Raw genomic sequence first — 13,423 nt, forward strand, 5'->3', positions numbered from 1 at the left:
CTGAAGGGCGCCTACAGCTCCCGGCCTGCTCCAGCAGGGGCGGTGCCGCCAGGGGCAGGGGCCGGGACCCCAGCAGGAGGGGGAGCCTGGTAAGAGCCGGCCTGCTCCGGCCTAGGCTGAGAGCGTGGGGTTTAACCGCGCCGAGGGGACGGGCGGTGAACAATTGAATAAAATGAATTATTCAGGCTGGAGCCGTGAACCGCAAATTTCATCGTTGGGGGGGGAAATAATAATCTTATTTATTTTCCCACCCTCGTTAGTTTATTACTGTATAAAATACAGAATTTTATTAACATACAAAATAACATGTAGCATATAAAATAGCTATTTATGACCTAGAACCACTATTAGACAGAGAAAGCCTATCAGTGCCCAAAAAGTGTAGCAGGGTTCATTAAGTATTTTTCTTCATTATTTTGTAAGAAGGATTATGTACTTCTATTCTGAAAAATAAAATGAAGTATTTTCCAGCCCACTCAGGACTGGAAGAAGTTCAGTACCTTTTTTTTTTCCAATATACCTAACTGCCCTTTCAAAAAAAATGCCCCTCTTGTTTAGTGATATAAAAATTTAATAAAACTTGGAATACCAAAGAAATTCCAGAAACTTCAAGCAGTGTTAGAACTATGCAGCACTCAAAAATGTCAAGTGAAATAAACGACATGATCAGAGATTACCAATCTACCATCCCTATTATCCATCTACTATCTGAAACTCTCATCCCATTCCTGAGAAAAATAGTAGAAAAGCCAGTGAAGGAATAAGTTATTAATAATTTAAAAGACAGATTGAATGACAACAGGGAAACAATGAATCTCAAACAATCCTAACTGCTCAATCTATTAAGTTACTCTATTTTTTAACAAATAATAAAATCACACCTTTGTAAATCCCATGACTGTATCACAGCAATAAAATACAGATTGGAAAGCAGTGTGCCTTTCTGGGGAATAACAGCTTGTTAAACCAAAACACAGCTTCAGAAGCAGCCAGCCATCAGGAATTGGGCGCAAATGACGATACTTTCAGTGACAGCCTACAGAATCACTTCACTGTTGTGACTACTAAATATTTTACTGGTCTGCAAGTTGAATTGCCCTCCCTTTCTGTATTAAGCTGGCTCTAGCATTTTTGGACCCTCTCTGTGAACTGTTCTAATTAATAATCTGGCATAAAATTAATGCAGTTTAAAAAAAAAGCCTTAAAAAGGCAAATCAGAGCAATAGATGGTTTTCTGCTGGTTTAGTGAGATGTCCTGGCTTATCAAAGGTTTTAAGTGTAAATGGGGAAACAGGGGCTAAGGTTAAAGAATTCTTTTTTCCCTTGGTAGCAGTTCATACAACAAATTCAGGTACTGTAAATGTCATTCTCTAAAATGTCATTGCTAGAACATGATGGAAATGAGAAGAGTGCTTCGGACAGAATGAACAACTTCACCATCACCTGTCCATATGAAAAATTTATTTATATTCCTGTTCTGTTTAAGTTCTAGAATAAATCTCAGGATTTCGCCTTCTCTGTTTTCACCCAGGCTCCTGGACACCAGCTGAGGTTTTCAGCACCAGGTACTCAAATGGACACACAGACAGCACACAACTCTGCTACAATTCCTGGTCCTTCAGCTGGATGTGAAATCTGTGACTGACTGCACCAGTTTTTGAGCCTGCTTATCACACTGATAAATCACACTGTCAGTTGTGTAAACATTATTTCGAATTCACTGATGGAAACACACTTCATCATTAGGAATTCTATGATTACATCAGAGCAGAATCGAATGAGAACATGGCATTTTGTTATTTCTCCATATTGCTGACCTTTTAAGAACATCAGCTAGATCGTTCATATGCATTGCTGTCACTGCAGCAAGAAGATAGAAATAGAGCTGTTGTTGTAAAACAACCAAAAAAGTTTACTTGCTAAAAAAAAACCCTACAGAAATGGAACTACTTTCTCAAGCCAAAAAAAAAACATTCTAAAGACCTTTTTAATCTAGCACAAAACAATGTTACCAGACACAGAATTTAACTCCTAATGAAAACAAAACAAAGAAATCTGCGTAGGTGTTCAAACACTGCTGCAATCTGTAATAGTACAACTAAAGAAGCAGTAGGTTTTTTCCATTTCTTGATAACTTCAAGCCAAGACAGGACAATTAAAGCTGATAGCCAGAGAAAGCTGACCAGCTGCATTTTTCTTAAGAGAGACAACTGGGCAAAATTAATGGCCAAGAGTCATTGTTCTGCAAACTTTACTCTACACAGCTGTGAAAGGTTATTTCACAAACAATACCCCCTTGTCAGTTCAAAATTAGCTCCAGTAATTTTGCACAATCGCTATCGTGAGCTCCTCAGACGTCAAACTACAGTGATCAGTAAGCTTTCCATACGTGCCAGTGCTTTTCAAAAGCCGGCGTGAAGAACAGAGACACCCTGCCAGCTTCAGTCCTGACAGGGCACCCGCATAAGGAATCCCCTGCCTGCCCCCAACCCCACAACCACCCTTAACGAAGGCTCCTCCGGCTACCCGTCAGAACGGTTAACAGAGGCCAGGACTGAACCTCTACTTCGGTGAGGAAAACCGTTCTAGAACAAAAAAGCCTCAGTCAGAGCCACTTGGGGTGACGACGACTAGAAGCGGGCCGACAGCGACCGGCATCCCAGCCCCCACAGCGCTTCCCTCTACCCCAGCAACCCTTGAAGGGCCGCCGCGCGCCAACGCCGCCTAGCGAGCCCCCTCCACGCGCCCACCCGCCAATGGGGGGAGAACTGAGGAGGGAAGAGGCCCCGCCCGTATGTGACGTCACTCACAGCCTCTCGAGCTTCCCCTCTGCTTCCCCCCTCCCCGGAGGCCGGCGCGAATGGGCGGGGCCTCGCTCTGCGGAGGCACTGTTCGCCGGGGGCGTGGCGGCAGCGCGACAGTTTCACTTACGGCCAAACAATTTACGACGTCGCCCGTGGCTTGGGTTGCTGTGGAGTAGCTCTGGGTGTCCCGCCGAACGGGTGAGGGGGGCGGGGGGCCTCGTCTCTACACTGTGAGGCAGTGTGGTGCGGAGTCTCGGTGCAGCGGGCAGGAGTGTGGGACTGGAAAGGGAAGGGAAGGGAGGGGGTGTCCGGTCGGGCAGGTGAGCGGGCCGTCGCTGGGGGCTTGTGTTTTAAGCAACTCCGTTTGCTCTTGGTAATTGTGCCCTAGTGACCGAGTGGGGCAGTGCCAGTCGACTATCGCAGGTCTTCACCTCAGTCTGCTGACTGCTTTCTTTATTCCTTTCCAAGATTACGTCCAGCAAATCCCACTTTTGAAATCATGGAGGCAGAACAGATTATGGAGGGACAGCCGCAGGTATTGCAAGAAGTGTTTTATGTGTGTAATGCCGCACGGGCAAAAGGAGCGTTTTCACTGTGCTGAACATGTGTTTATTTTACAGGTGCCAGAAAATCCCCATGCTGAATACGGCCTCACTGAAAATGTAGAGGTAACAATGATTTAATCGCTGTAGAGGGAGAGTCGCGTTACTGATCAAGGGGGAAAATGTTAAGTGTTGAGCCTAACTTCAGCAAATGTAATGCTCCCAAGAAACAGAACCAGCAGATACTGGTCCCTGGCATGACTGGCATGACATTTATTTTCTGTTGTGTTGCCTCCATGATACTAAATGGTACTGAAGTAAATAATGAACCCTTTAATGAAGTGGGTTGGTTTTTTTTAAATATTCTATGATCATTATCATATCACTGCCTATTATATATGACTGTATAATATATTATGCTACAAAAAGCCAGACAAACCTATTACAGGGAAGGGAATAGGAGGAGTTGATGGAATTTCTGTAGAAGTATCAAAGGGAAGACTTATTTTCATATTTTTGCCAATAGAAGTATTGGATCAAAATAATCCAAGCTATCTTTAATTATTCTGAGAAAGAGTAGGCACAGTCCATTCTCTCCACTGTTGATATTGCTAATAACTCTTAATAGCTCTATGATTATTTATTTACTATTCCTTATTAAAGAGATGCATTCAGTCTTTCTCCATGATAAGCTCCTATTGTACGCTAAGCTTTTGCAGAAACATTTCTTAAATGTCTTTTGTGACTCACCTCGCTGATCACTGCTTGTCTGCATGCCTTGGCTCCCACTGCAGAACTGTAACATGATGGATACACTGGTCCCATATCAATAGAGTCCTCTATGTTGCACTGAGTATACTTAGTTTACTGGCAGTGGTGGGGTATCCTTTTTTAACTACAATTAATGGTGTAAGATGATTTTGACCAAAAGACACCTGGAAGCATTTTGCATATGTTTTCTTTAAATTGTCCATTCATACTTTAATAGATTGTGGTCTCCCAGTGCTTGACTTTAATACAGTCCCCTTTGTCAGACTTCACCTGAATTTCGTGTGCTTTTAGCATTTTGTGTTAGAAGTGCGTGCATACAGGCACCATTGAATTGAGGCTACTCTTGTTAGGAGTCATTCCTGTCTCAGTGGTGTAGAATTTAAATCTGTGAATGCAAAACCAGAAATAAAAAAATATAAGGGATTGTGTGTCTTTCGTTTTAGAAAACTTATGACTTCCTAACATTGTTTCCCCAAAACATAAGACTTTAACAGAAGACTCCTCTGGATTAGGTTTTTGTGCAAGGAAAAATATGCTCTTAAATTTTCTTTAAAAATACAAAAAGTTATTGCCAGTGAATTGCACAAAGATGGGCCCTTTATTTGCACTCACACTTCAAAGTAGATGTGGCTGCCGTTAAAAATGTTCATTCACTTTTTTTTTTCCTATTTCAGAGGATAGTAGAAAATGAGAAACTAAATGCAGAGAAAACATCAAAGCAGAAGGTAGATCTTCAGTCGTTACCCACACGTGCCTACTTGGACCAGACAGTCGTACCTATCTTGCTACAGGGACTTGCTGTTCTTGCAAAAGAGAGGTGAGATGCTTCAATGTTTCTTTTCGTAGGAAAAAAGTAAGTCTCAGACTGGGGCAGAACGTTACCTTTTTGGATCTCACATGCCAGACATGGCTTTGCTAGTTTGCTCATTGTAAGAAAGTAATTATGAACCCATGAGTTACTATGATGCACACAGGATGTGTTCCTCACTTAGGTGCATATGGCGTGATAAGAGTTATTTACTGAATTTATGATCTCCCAGTGAGGGTATGCCACTGTGAGGGTTTTGGAGGGAAAAATGTCATCTTATTTTATCACATAATTCACCTTACAGAAGCAAGACAAGGAGTTGTTCTAGTTTTGAACAAGATTTTTGTGGAATTCTAAAGAGTTCTACTTGCCATTTAAAAGACGGCCAGACAAATCAGACCTGACATGCATCTTTCTCAGAGATTAAAACATTTTCTAAAGGATTAGGCTGACCCTGCACTGTCAAGACAGTAGGAAGCAAACCAACAGTTTATCCTTTGAGTAAAGATTATGCTGTCAAGGTACCCCAGATTTCTTATCCACCAATGTAGAAGGGTATTCATCAATAATAGCAAACAGTTGTTCCCCTTACACCAAAAGGCTAGAAATTAATTCGTGTATCAGGACTACTGGTGATTCATACTGAATCATACCAGAAAAGCTGGTATGGATGACCATAATCGCATCACGGTACCTACAGCCACAGCAACCATCAGCAGTGTCTTAACCCCAGGAGGAGTTGTGAATTTGAGCTGCACTACACAGACAACTAATTAGGCAAAAGAGCAGCTGGGCAGGTACACCCCACGTGTATGGGGACTCATCACAGGAGTGAAATTGGAACATTGATAGAGGAGGTTGGGCAACATACAGGAAAAAAATCCTAACACTATCAGATTGGCTGTTCCGTTGAGCATATTAAAACCTCTGGGGTGTAAAAGCTGAACTACCAGCTCTGTATAATCTTCTGCTTAAAATTGAACTGGAAAGTAACTAATGAATACTAATTTCTTTTTCTAAGGAATGTGGAGATGTTCAGGGAACAGCCCAGTACATCTGATGACTATGCCTGGAATTCAGTAGAAATTATCATCCAGGATAGTGAGCATATGGATAAATGACATATTTGGGAAGAGTCAACATAACTTTTGTCAGGTCTTGAGAGTCTCTTGGAGCTCACTGAAGGAGTCAGCGAGCAAACATAAACAGGAATCCAGATGATACAGTCTGTTTAAATTTCCAAAAGATTTCTGGCGCAGAATTCATAATGAACAAAAGAAGGTGATCCCTCACACGTCACATAATTAAGCTATATATTTTTTTGCCTCAGGTTGAGGACATTAACATTTTGTTCAGGCTCAAGGGACAGCCAGTCAAATTTGTAGAGGAATCCACCCAGGACTTTTAAAGTACATGCTTGGAAGCTAAAAGGATGGTCCAGACAAGTATCTTTGTACATTTCTTCCTTTTTTTTTTTTTTTTTAAATGCTCTTTTTAGGCATAGTTGCTCACTGCCAGACCTTTGATCTGACCCAGTGTGGAATAAGTAAGTTTGTAATTTTTTCTGCAGACAGAATCCAGATTACCAGGATTCAGGCACTGTAGCAGCTTTTTTTTTTTTTTTTTAATGGACTAAGTCCAGTGATCAAAAGTGTTTATTATTGACTACTTGCAGTTCACAGCACTTGCAGCACTTCTCAAACTTGAGGTTTTTGTTGATGTTTTGTTGTGTTAATTTCAGTTACCAGAAACCATTAGAATGGCCCTAATGCACAAAGCTATGCAACAATTGTTTGAAGAAAATGAAGCCAGAAAGCACTGACAGATTAACTTTTACTTTATATAGCATGAGTTAAAGAAATAGGCAAATGCATGTAACTTCCAGTCATGTACATAGAGTAGTTATACTTACGGACTATACCTTAGTTCTAGCTACATAACTGCTCTAGTAATTTAGTAACATTGAACCCATGGTGACTAAGACTCCTTAAGAAAAGCTTTTTCATTGGACGTAAACTGGAAATTTACAGGGTAACTCTAGGTTATCTAGGTCATCCCTAAATCCATGCTTGTAAGTGTTTGGGAGGAGTTCTGTTGCTTTTAAGGGAAGGTGATTAGTCCTTCAACTACCTAATTTCATATAACAAAAAATAATTGCTTTTGATTTACTTTTTTCTTTACAGACCACCAAATCCCATTGAATTTCTAGCAGCATATCTTTTAAAAAACAAGTCACAATTTGAGGACCGAAATTAACTCCGTAAAAATGAGGACAATTTGGCTGCTAGACTGAAATGTTAATTTGTCGCAATTTGTTTTCTGCTGTAAAAATCCTTTGGAACCATGATGTTGTTTTTTCTTAATCGCACAATTTGCTTTACCTTTTGAGTTATTTAATAAAGAACACTTTACCTTTCATTTGTTCACTTGTTTTAAACTAGCTATTAAGAGACTTTCAGAATAAAGTACTGAAACTGCACTGCTGCATGAAAGTCTTGAGTAATTCCATGGGCCTACATCATCTGTATGCATGAAACAAAGGGGAACAATTTATTGTGGGAATTGCATGGGTGATAATGTATATAACAATTTGATTTTTAAATAGCACCCTCTATATGCCTAAACAGAACGCAAACAACTTAAGAGCAGTTAGAATTTATTTTGAAGAAGTATCGATAAAGAAAGGAGAGAACTCGCTTTAGAATAGCAGGAAATAAGGTTAGTTAAACCAAGAAATTGGATTCAGCAGCTGAACAGATCACCTGCAGACAGTGTCCAGTGTTTCAAATATTGATATTAATGAGGTGTGCTGTTTGGCATTTGTCATTGATCCCCTGTGATGGGTGTACTGGATTGAACTGAAACACAAAGTTTGAAGGGACTTACAAAGGTTCTGTAGATCAATTCTCTCTAGTGCTACCCCTACTTGGAGCATTCTTTCTCTGGCAAAGATTGAATCAGAGAATATCTCAAGTTGTGAGGGACCCATAAGCATCATCGAGTCCAATGCCTTGCTCCTCACAGGACTACCTAAAACTAAACCATATGACTAGGAGCTCCAGGCTTGAGGTCATGACCACTTCCCTGAGGAGCCTGTTCCAGGGACTGACCACTCTCTCAGTGAAAAGCCTACATCTATCAGTGAAAATCCTAATCTAGCCAGTAAAATACAAAGTATTCTGACTTTTATTTCCTTTGGGTTTACTAACACCTTTTTTCCCCCCATTCTTAACATCCTTTTCTAACCCCTTGTTTACTTTTCCTGTAATCTCAGTAGTGGTAAAGGCCACAGACCTCAGGGTACAATATGAGAAGCTGCAAGAGAAGACTGGGAATCAGAAAAAAAAGCTAGAATTAAGGCAGCAAACAGTATGTTGTGGAAAAAATACTGGCTAAGCTTTGAAAATATGAATATTGTAGCTGGAGTAGTGGCTCACTAGGTTATTGGCAATGACTATAGAGACTAGACACAACCCTCAGAAATCCTATTTTTGTTTTCTGAAACCTGTAACAAGAAGGAAAATCAACACTGTTCACTAGCACTGGATACTAGAATCCAGATTAATCATAGCCCAGTTTTTAACAGACCAGGAGAATGACCATAATTTGTTTAATAGTCACAGAAATGGTAAACTTAGCTTTCAGCAGCTGCTCAGTTAATGAAAAATCCATTTTTATTCAAATAAACTTCAATATTGCCATCTTACCATTTTCATCTCCATTCTGTGTTTCTTAGCTAATTGCTAACATAGCAAGCAGTTAAAACCTTGTAAATTAAATTCTTTGCTGCAAGAGTTGGGAGGGTTTTTCTTCTGTATGACCTTAAATGATGCATAATATTTTGGTATCATGCATAAATTCACAAAAAGAGAGACTCGGGACTCTCATTTGACTTGTTCATGCAATGACTTCAAGATACACACTGTATTTGCAGTATATTAGGTGCTCCACTGCACAAATAATATTTTCTCTTAGTTTGCTGACATCTAGATGCCTTTCCTAGGGTGATATGAAGATTTTTTTTGTTTTAACTTGTTTTAACATAGCTTTTCTTCTTCAATAGCTTAGACATGTAGGTGTAAGGTGGCCAGAAGATAGATCCTTCAGAGGAAAAAACCTTAACTTTTCAATTGTTTGCTAACTTGGAGGGGCTGGAATTAGATTTGTTACTCCTAGTAGGAAGGCTCTCGGTATTTTACATATTTCTTAATATGCTAAGAGGGAGACACTAAATTAGTGTAGTCCAAGAGCAGTAAGATTGGGGAACAAAAAAAAAATTGTAAGAAACCTGCAAATCCAAACCCAAGCCTAAAAAACTCTATTTTGGAAAACCTAGATAAATTGTGGAATGAGATTACTAATGCTATTGCATTGTGGTGAACACAGCCTCCATCAAACACTGACACTTAAGACACTGAAAAGATTTTAACAAGCATGTTTTGACTTTCCGGAATGAATAATAACATGTAAGTGAAGACAAGGAGACACCATAAAGACTTGGTACTGCTATTTTTATTGCTAAAGCAGGATTCCAAGGTTTCATCCATAGCTAAAAACAGCTCAAGATTGTAAGAATTGTTAAATGGGGGAGGGGAAAATTACAAACAACCCTATGCTGATCCCTAATTTCTATGTTGAGAATTTGTGCAAGACCTAACAGAAAGAAGCAGTTCATCTATTAATCTTCCCTAGACCGAGCCAGTTTCTTCTATCACCATGCTTAAATTCAGAATACAGTCAGATTGAAATTGAAATGGTAGCAGTGAACTTGCCAGCTCTAAGAAACAAATTTTTGTGTTTTTTGCAAAGGTGTGACACGTCAACGAGAGATGTGCAACCAATTAAAAGCTGAGGGATTTTACATTTATAAAAATTAGGATCTCACTGATAAAATGGAGAAGAGATGTAAGGAGCTACAAGTTATTAATAGATGTAGAATATAAGCTTGAAGGAATAATTGAAAATGGCAACTTCAAATGTATGACAGAGCACTGCTAAGTCGCTGAAAGCCATTATATCTTGATTCTTGAGCAATTATTTTTCAGTTTTCAGTTTTCTCCACACTACCCTAGGTAACTGAGTCAGCGTATGACCCCAAGGTCAGTAAAATTAGGGAGAAAATCAAACTGAATACCTGGTTAACACCACAGCACACCTCCCAAGATGACTATTTTAGAGCCAATATCCAGAAGTTACTATTCAGTAACTGTGAAAAAATTATATATGACTCATATGCAGTATTTTGAAGTCTGCCTTTTTAAATGCTTCCACCAAGAACATTATCTTGTACCTTGAAGGGGAGAGTGACAGAAAAAAGATTTCCCACTAAAAGCAATTCTGATCAAAGGGTTCTACATCCTCCTATTCTGAAGCCTGTTACCACCTAAAAATACAGTTTGACTTGCCAAATCTTTTTTTTCATTGTATCTGATTTATTGAGGACATTCTCCAAAATCAGCACAGGTCTCTGAGCTATCAATTTTATCTTCTGAAGTGCTGTCGCTATTGTAAATGCAGTCTGATCAAAAGAACATCTCTCTGCCCATCAGACTTTCTAGAAATCCAGCAGCTGCTTTCAAACAAATGAAAAATCTGAAAAATTCTGAAAGACACAAGCAGTTGAAACCAGTAGGTTGGAGGGGAAACATGAAAAGAATCCCTATGGCTACTGCGCTTGGCAGAATACAGGTTTTGATTTATTCTTATCATTGGACTAATTACGTAACAAATTATTCTTAGCCAAGCCTTGGCTTGTGTTCCCTCTTCTATTTCATAGTGAGAATTCATATTAAGAGTGACTACACAGCTTAAATCACAGAAGCACAGAACACCAGCATTTTACCACGGTGAAAAAAGTATCAGCACAGCTTCTGCTGATGTTCACTATTCAAATACTGTTTGAAGTGAGAATTTAAAATGTAAATGCAGTGTGCCTATCTACGGGGCAGTTTACAGCAGTGCTAGGGCAACACTGACTAGCAGTGAGGTTTTCTCTCTCTTAAAGTTTGCTTTGCAATTGTGCATAATAAACCAGTTTTCTGAGAAGAGCCTAAATCGATAGAAGGCTGCTAGATGGTTGAGAAGTCTCTCCTGGAGAGCATATGGCCTTCTTTTTTCTCTGGTGTACACTGAGGTATTTACAGGATGGATAATTACCCACTGATATTATCTCAGATGCTTTTACATTACGCAGGAAATGGAGATATTTCCCTTGCAAGGACTATGAAGCTTGGTGGGAGCGGGCTGCTTCTAACAGTAGAGGGAAGGACTGCTAGGAACAGCAGGTCCCTCAGATGGAGAACAAGTTTGCAAAGAGAAAAATGTAGACTAACAGCAGCAGTGAACAGCTTCCCAAGAAGGGAGGAGATAGGAAATGGACAATGTGAAAAGCATGACAGGAAAGAAGGTAAAATAAACCACATGCAAGAGGATGACGAGAGCAAAAACCAAGAAAGCAACAGATATGGAAAGCTGAGCCAGCTGAAGACAGGTGCCATCGTCTGATTAACTGAAGAGCTGCCTGCTTTCCTGTTTCTGCCTCCTTCATTTACGTTACGTGGTACTGAGGGAGTGCCTCACCAGCCCTTAAACAAAGAAACAATCCATGATCAGGAGGTGATAGAAGTTTGAAAAGAGGAACCCACAAATCACCAAATGCTGCTTAGGGTAATATGTCCCCCTGTGATAGGGAACAAGAAGAAAAATCCTGCTGTCACCCTTGCCAGTGGAAACAGCAGAAATTCCTCCTGTAGTGCTATGGATGGCAAGCTTTGGCACGAACAGGTGGAGACTGAACTGTCCTCCAGTTTCACCGGGCTCTGGATTAATAGTGCTAGTGGGCAACAGAGAAGGACAGAGATCCACCAGAAAACAGGCTGTCACGGCATTGCTGGCACATGCCACAGTCTAAGGTTTAGCCAAAAAGCCCGTGCTTTCCATCACTTGCTAACACTGAGCTGCAGTTGTTCCTCTGCATCTCTACAGATATTGTGTTCCTATTATGTAAAGTAAAATCTTCATCCTAATCTACACCTGATCTAGGTGAGAAAAAACTACACACAAGGGGAAAAAAAGGTTAATGAGGGAAGCAGAGAGACATTAAAAGGAAGCACAAGGAAAAAAGGAATCCAGCCCAAGAGATATGCAGCAACAACAAAAAAAGAACTATATTTAGGAAACTTTAAAAGGCAAGCTGAAGAGGAAGAAACCCCTACGTAAAGCAAGCTAGTAACCCCAGAAGAAAATACCCATAAAATGTTTTTACTCATTAAACCATCTAGATTACCATTTAGAAGTTCTTTATTTTACTTTCATAGGAGCGGAAGTGCTTAGAGGAGATGAAAGCTCTTCCTCTAAATGGTAGAAAAGAATACCAGATAATTAAAATGTATTTTAACCTTCAATTCCCCTAAGATGTTCCTGCTAGTAGCCTCCTCTAACTGTTCTTGGTGGATTGTGGGACAATGGTGCGTCAAAAACTTGATACATGCTGGCATAGCCTTTTTGGTAAGCATATAATCACAATGTTTTTTTCCTTGTGGAGTAAAATTTATCCTCTGCTGCATTTAGTTAACTTTATTGAGGGATACTAGTCAGTTCAGGAATTATTCCCAGTACTGAAGTTTATGTAAATTATTTGAGAGTTTTAAATGGGTATCACAACTGTCAATTATAGTTTTATGTTAAAAGCAGTCAGGCAGGATCGTTCTTTCTGTCTAGGCAGCAGTTAGCCACATTAATCGTATTTCAACACACTATTTGTAAAATAGCAATGGAATACTATAGAGACAGATAAGAGCAGCAAAGGCTACATAAAACATTAGACATCTACTGGAATAGTGAGGCCCCATTTGCTCATGACAACCTATTACAAAATATTACTCATTGGAGCTTGCAGTCCTTACTGGCCCTCAGCTGCATTGGGAGGCCACTGTTATGGGTGCAGAGGAGGATCCTCGCCGACAAAAATGGCACGGACCTTTTTGATCTTCAAGCCATACAGCACACAAGGCCTTTGTGTCCCATCCCCCTCCACTTGCTTTGTTTTACTGTTTAACAAAAAAAGTAACAAAAGCTCTGGAGTTTGCATGCATTTGTAACTGCCTGGAGGACTTTTCAAATAATAAAATAGCCTAAGGGGGGAGAAGGAGAATGGCCCATACATTTTCCACCTCACAAAGCATCCATCTGCCTCAATACTTTAATGGCTGCAGCCCCTCATCTCTACTGTTGTGGCTTCCCTCCTCGTTGCACTTTCAGCAGCTAAAATTGCTTTTTCGCTTCCCCGCTTTTGTACTGGCCATACTCCCCTTCCCAGATCTGCCTTATTAGCTATTTTGAGCTATGCTTGATGTCTCCATGGCAGCAATCCATTCAGCAAACTAATAAAAACCATAAAAATTAAAGGGGTGGTGAAGCTGAGGAGAATTGGAGACTTGTACACGAACTGGAGACATCTACACAAAACCGCAACTACTCCCACAGTCTACAGGCGGAGG

General features: G+C 40.2%; 1 protein-coding gene across 1 annotated transcript; it reads left to right on the forward strand.

The window, feature by feature from the left end:
* The first annotated feature begins 3,303 nt into the window (after positions 1-3,303).
* DPY30 (dpy-30 homolog (C. elegans)) lies at positions 3,304-7,404 on the forward strand. The gene is made up of 4 exons (XM_010194999.1): positions 3,304-3,339; positions 3,425-3,472; positions 4,792-4,934; positions 7,109-7,404. The coding sequence occupies exons 1-4, from the start codon at positions 3,304-3,306 to the stop codon at positions 7,179-7,181; spliced, it is 300 nt and encodes a 99-aa protein (XP_010193301.1). The 3' UTR covers positions 7,182-7,404.
* Positions 7,405-13,423: the final 6,019 nt, after the last annotated feature.

Source organism: Mesitornis unicolor, unplaced genomic scaffold (assembly GCF_000695765.1).
Source record: "Mesitornis unicolor isolate BGI_N332 unplaced genomic scaffold, ASM69576v1 Scaffold39200, whole genome shotgun sequence".
NCBI classification, from domain to species: Eukaryota; Metazoa; Chordata; class Aves; order Mesitornithiformes; family Mesitornithidae; genus Mesitornis; species Mesitornis unicolor.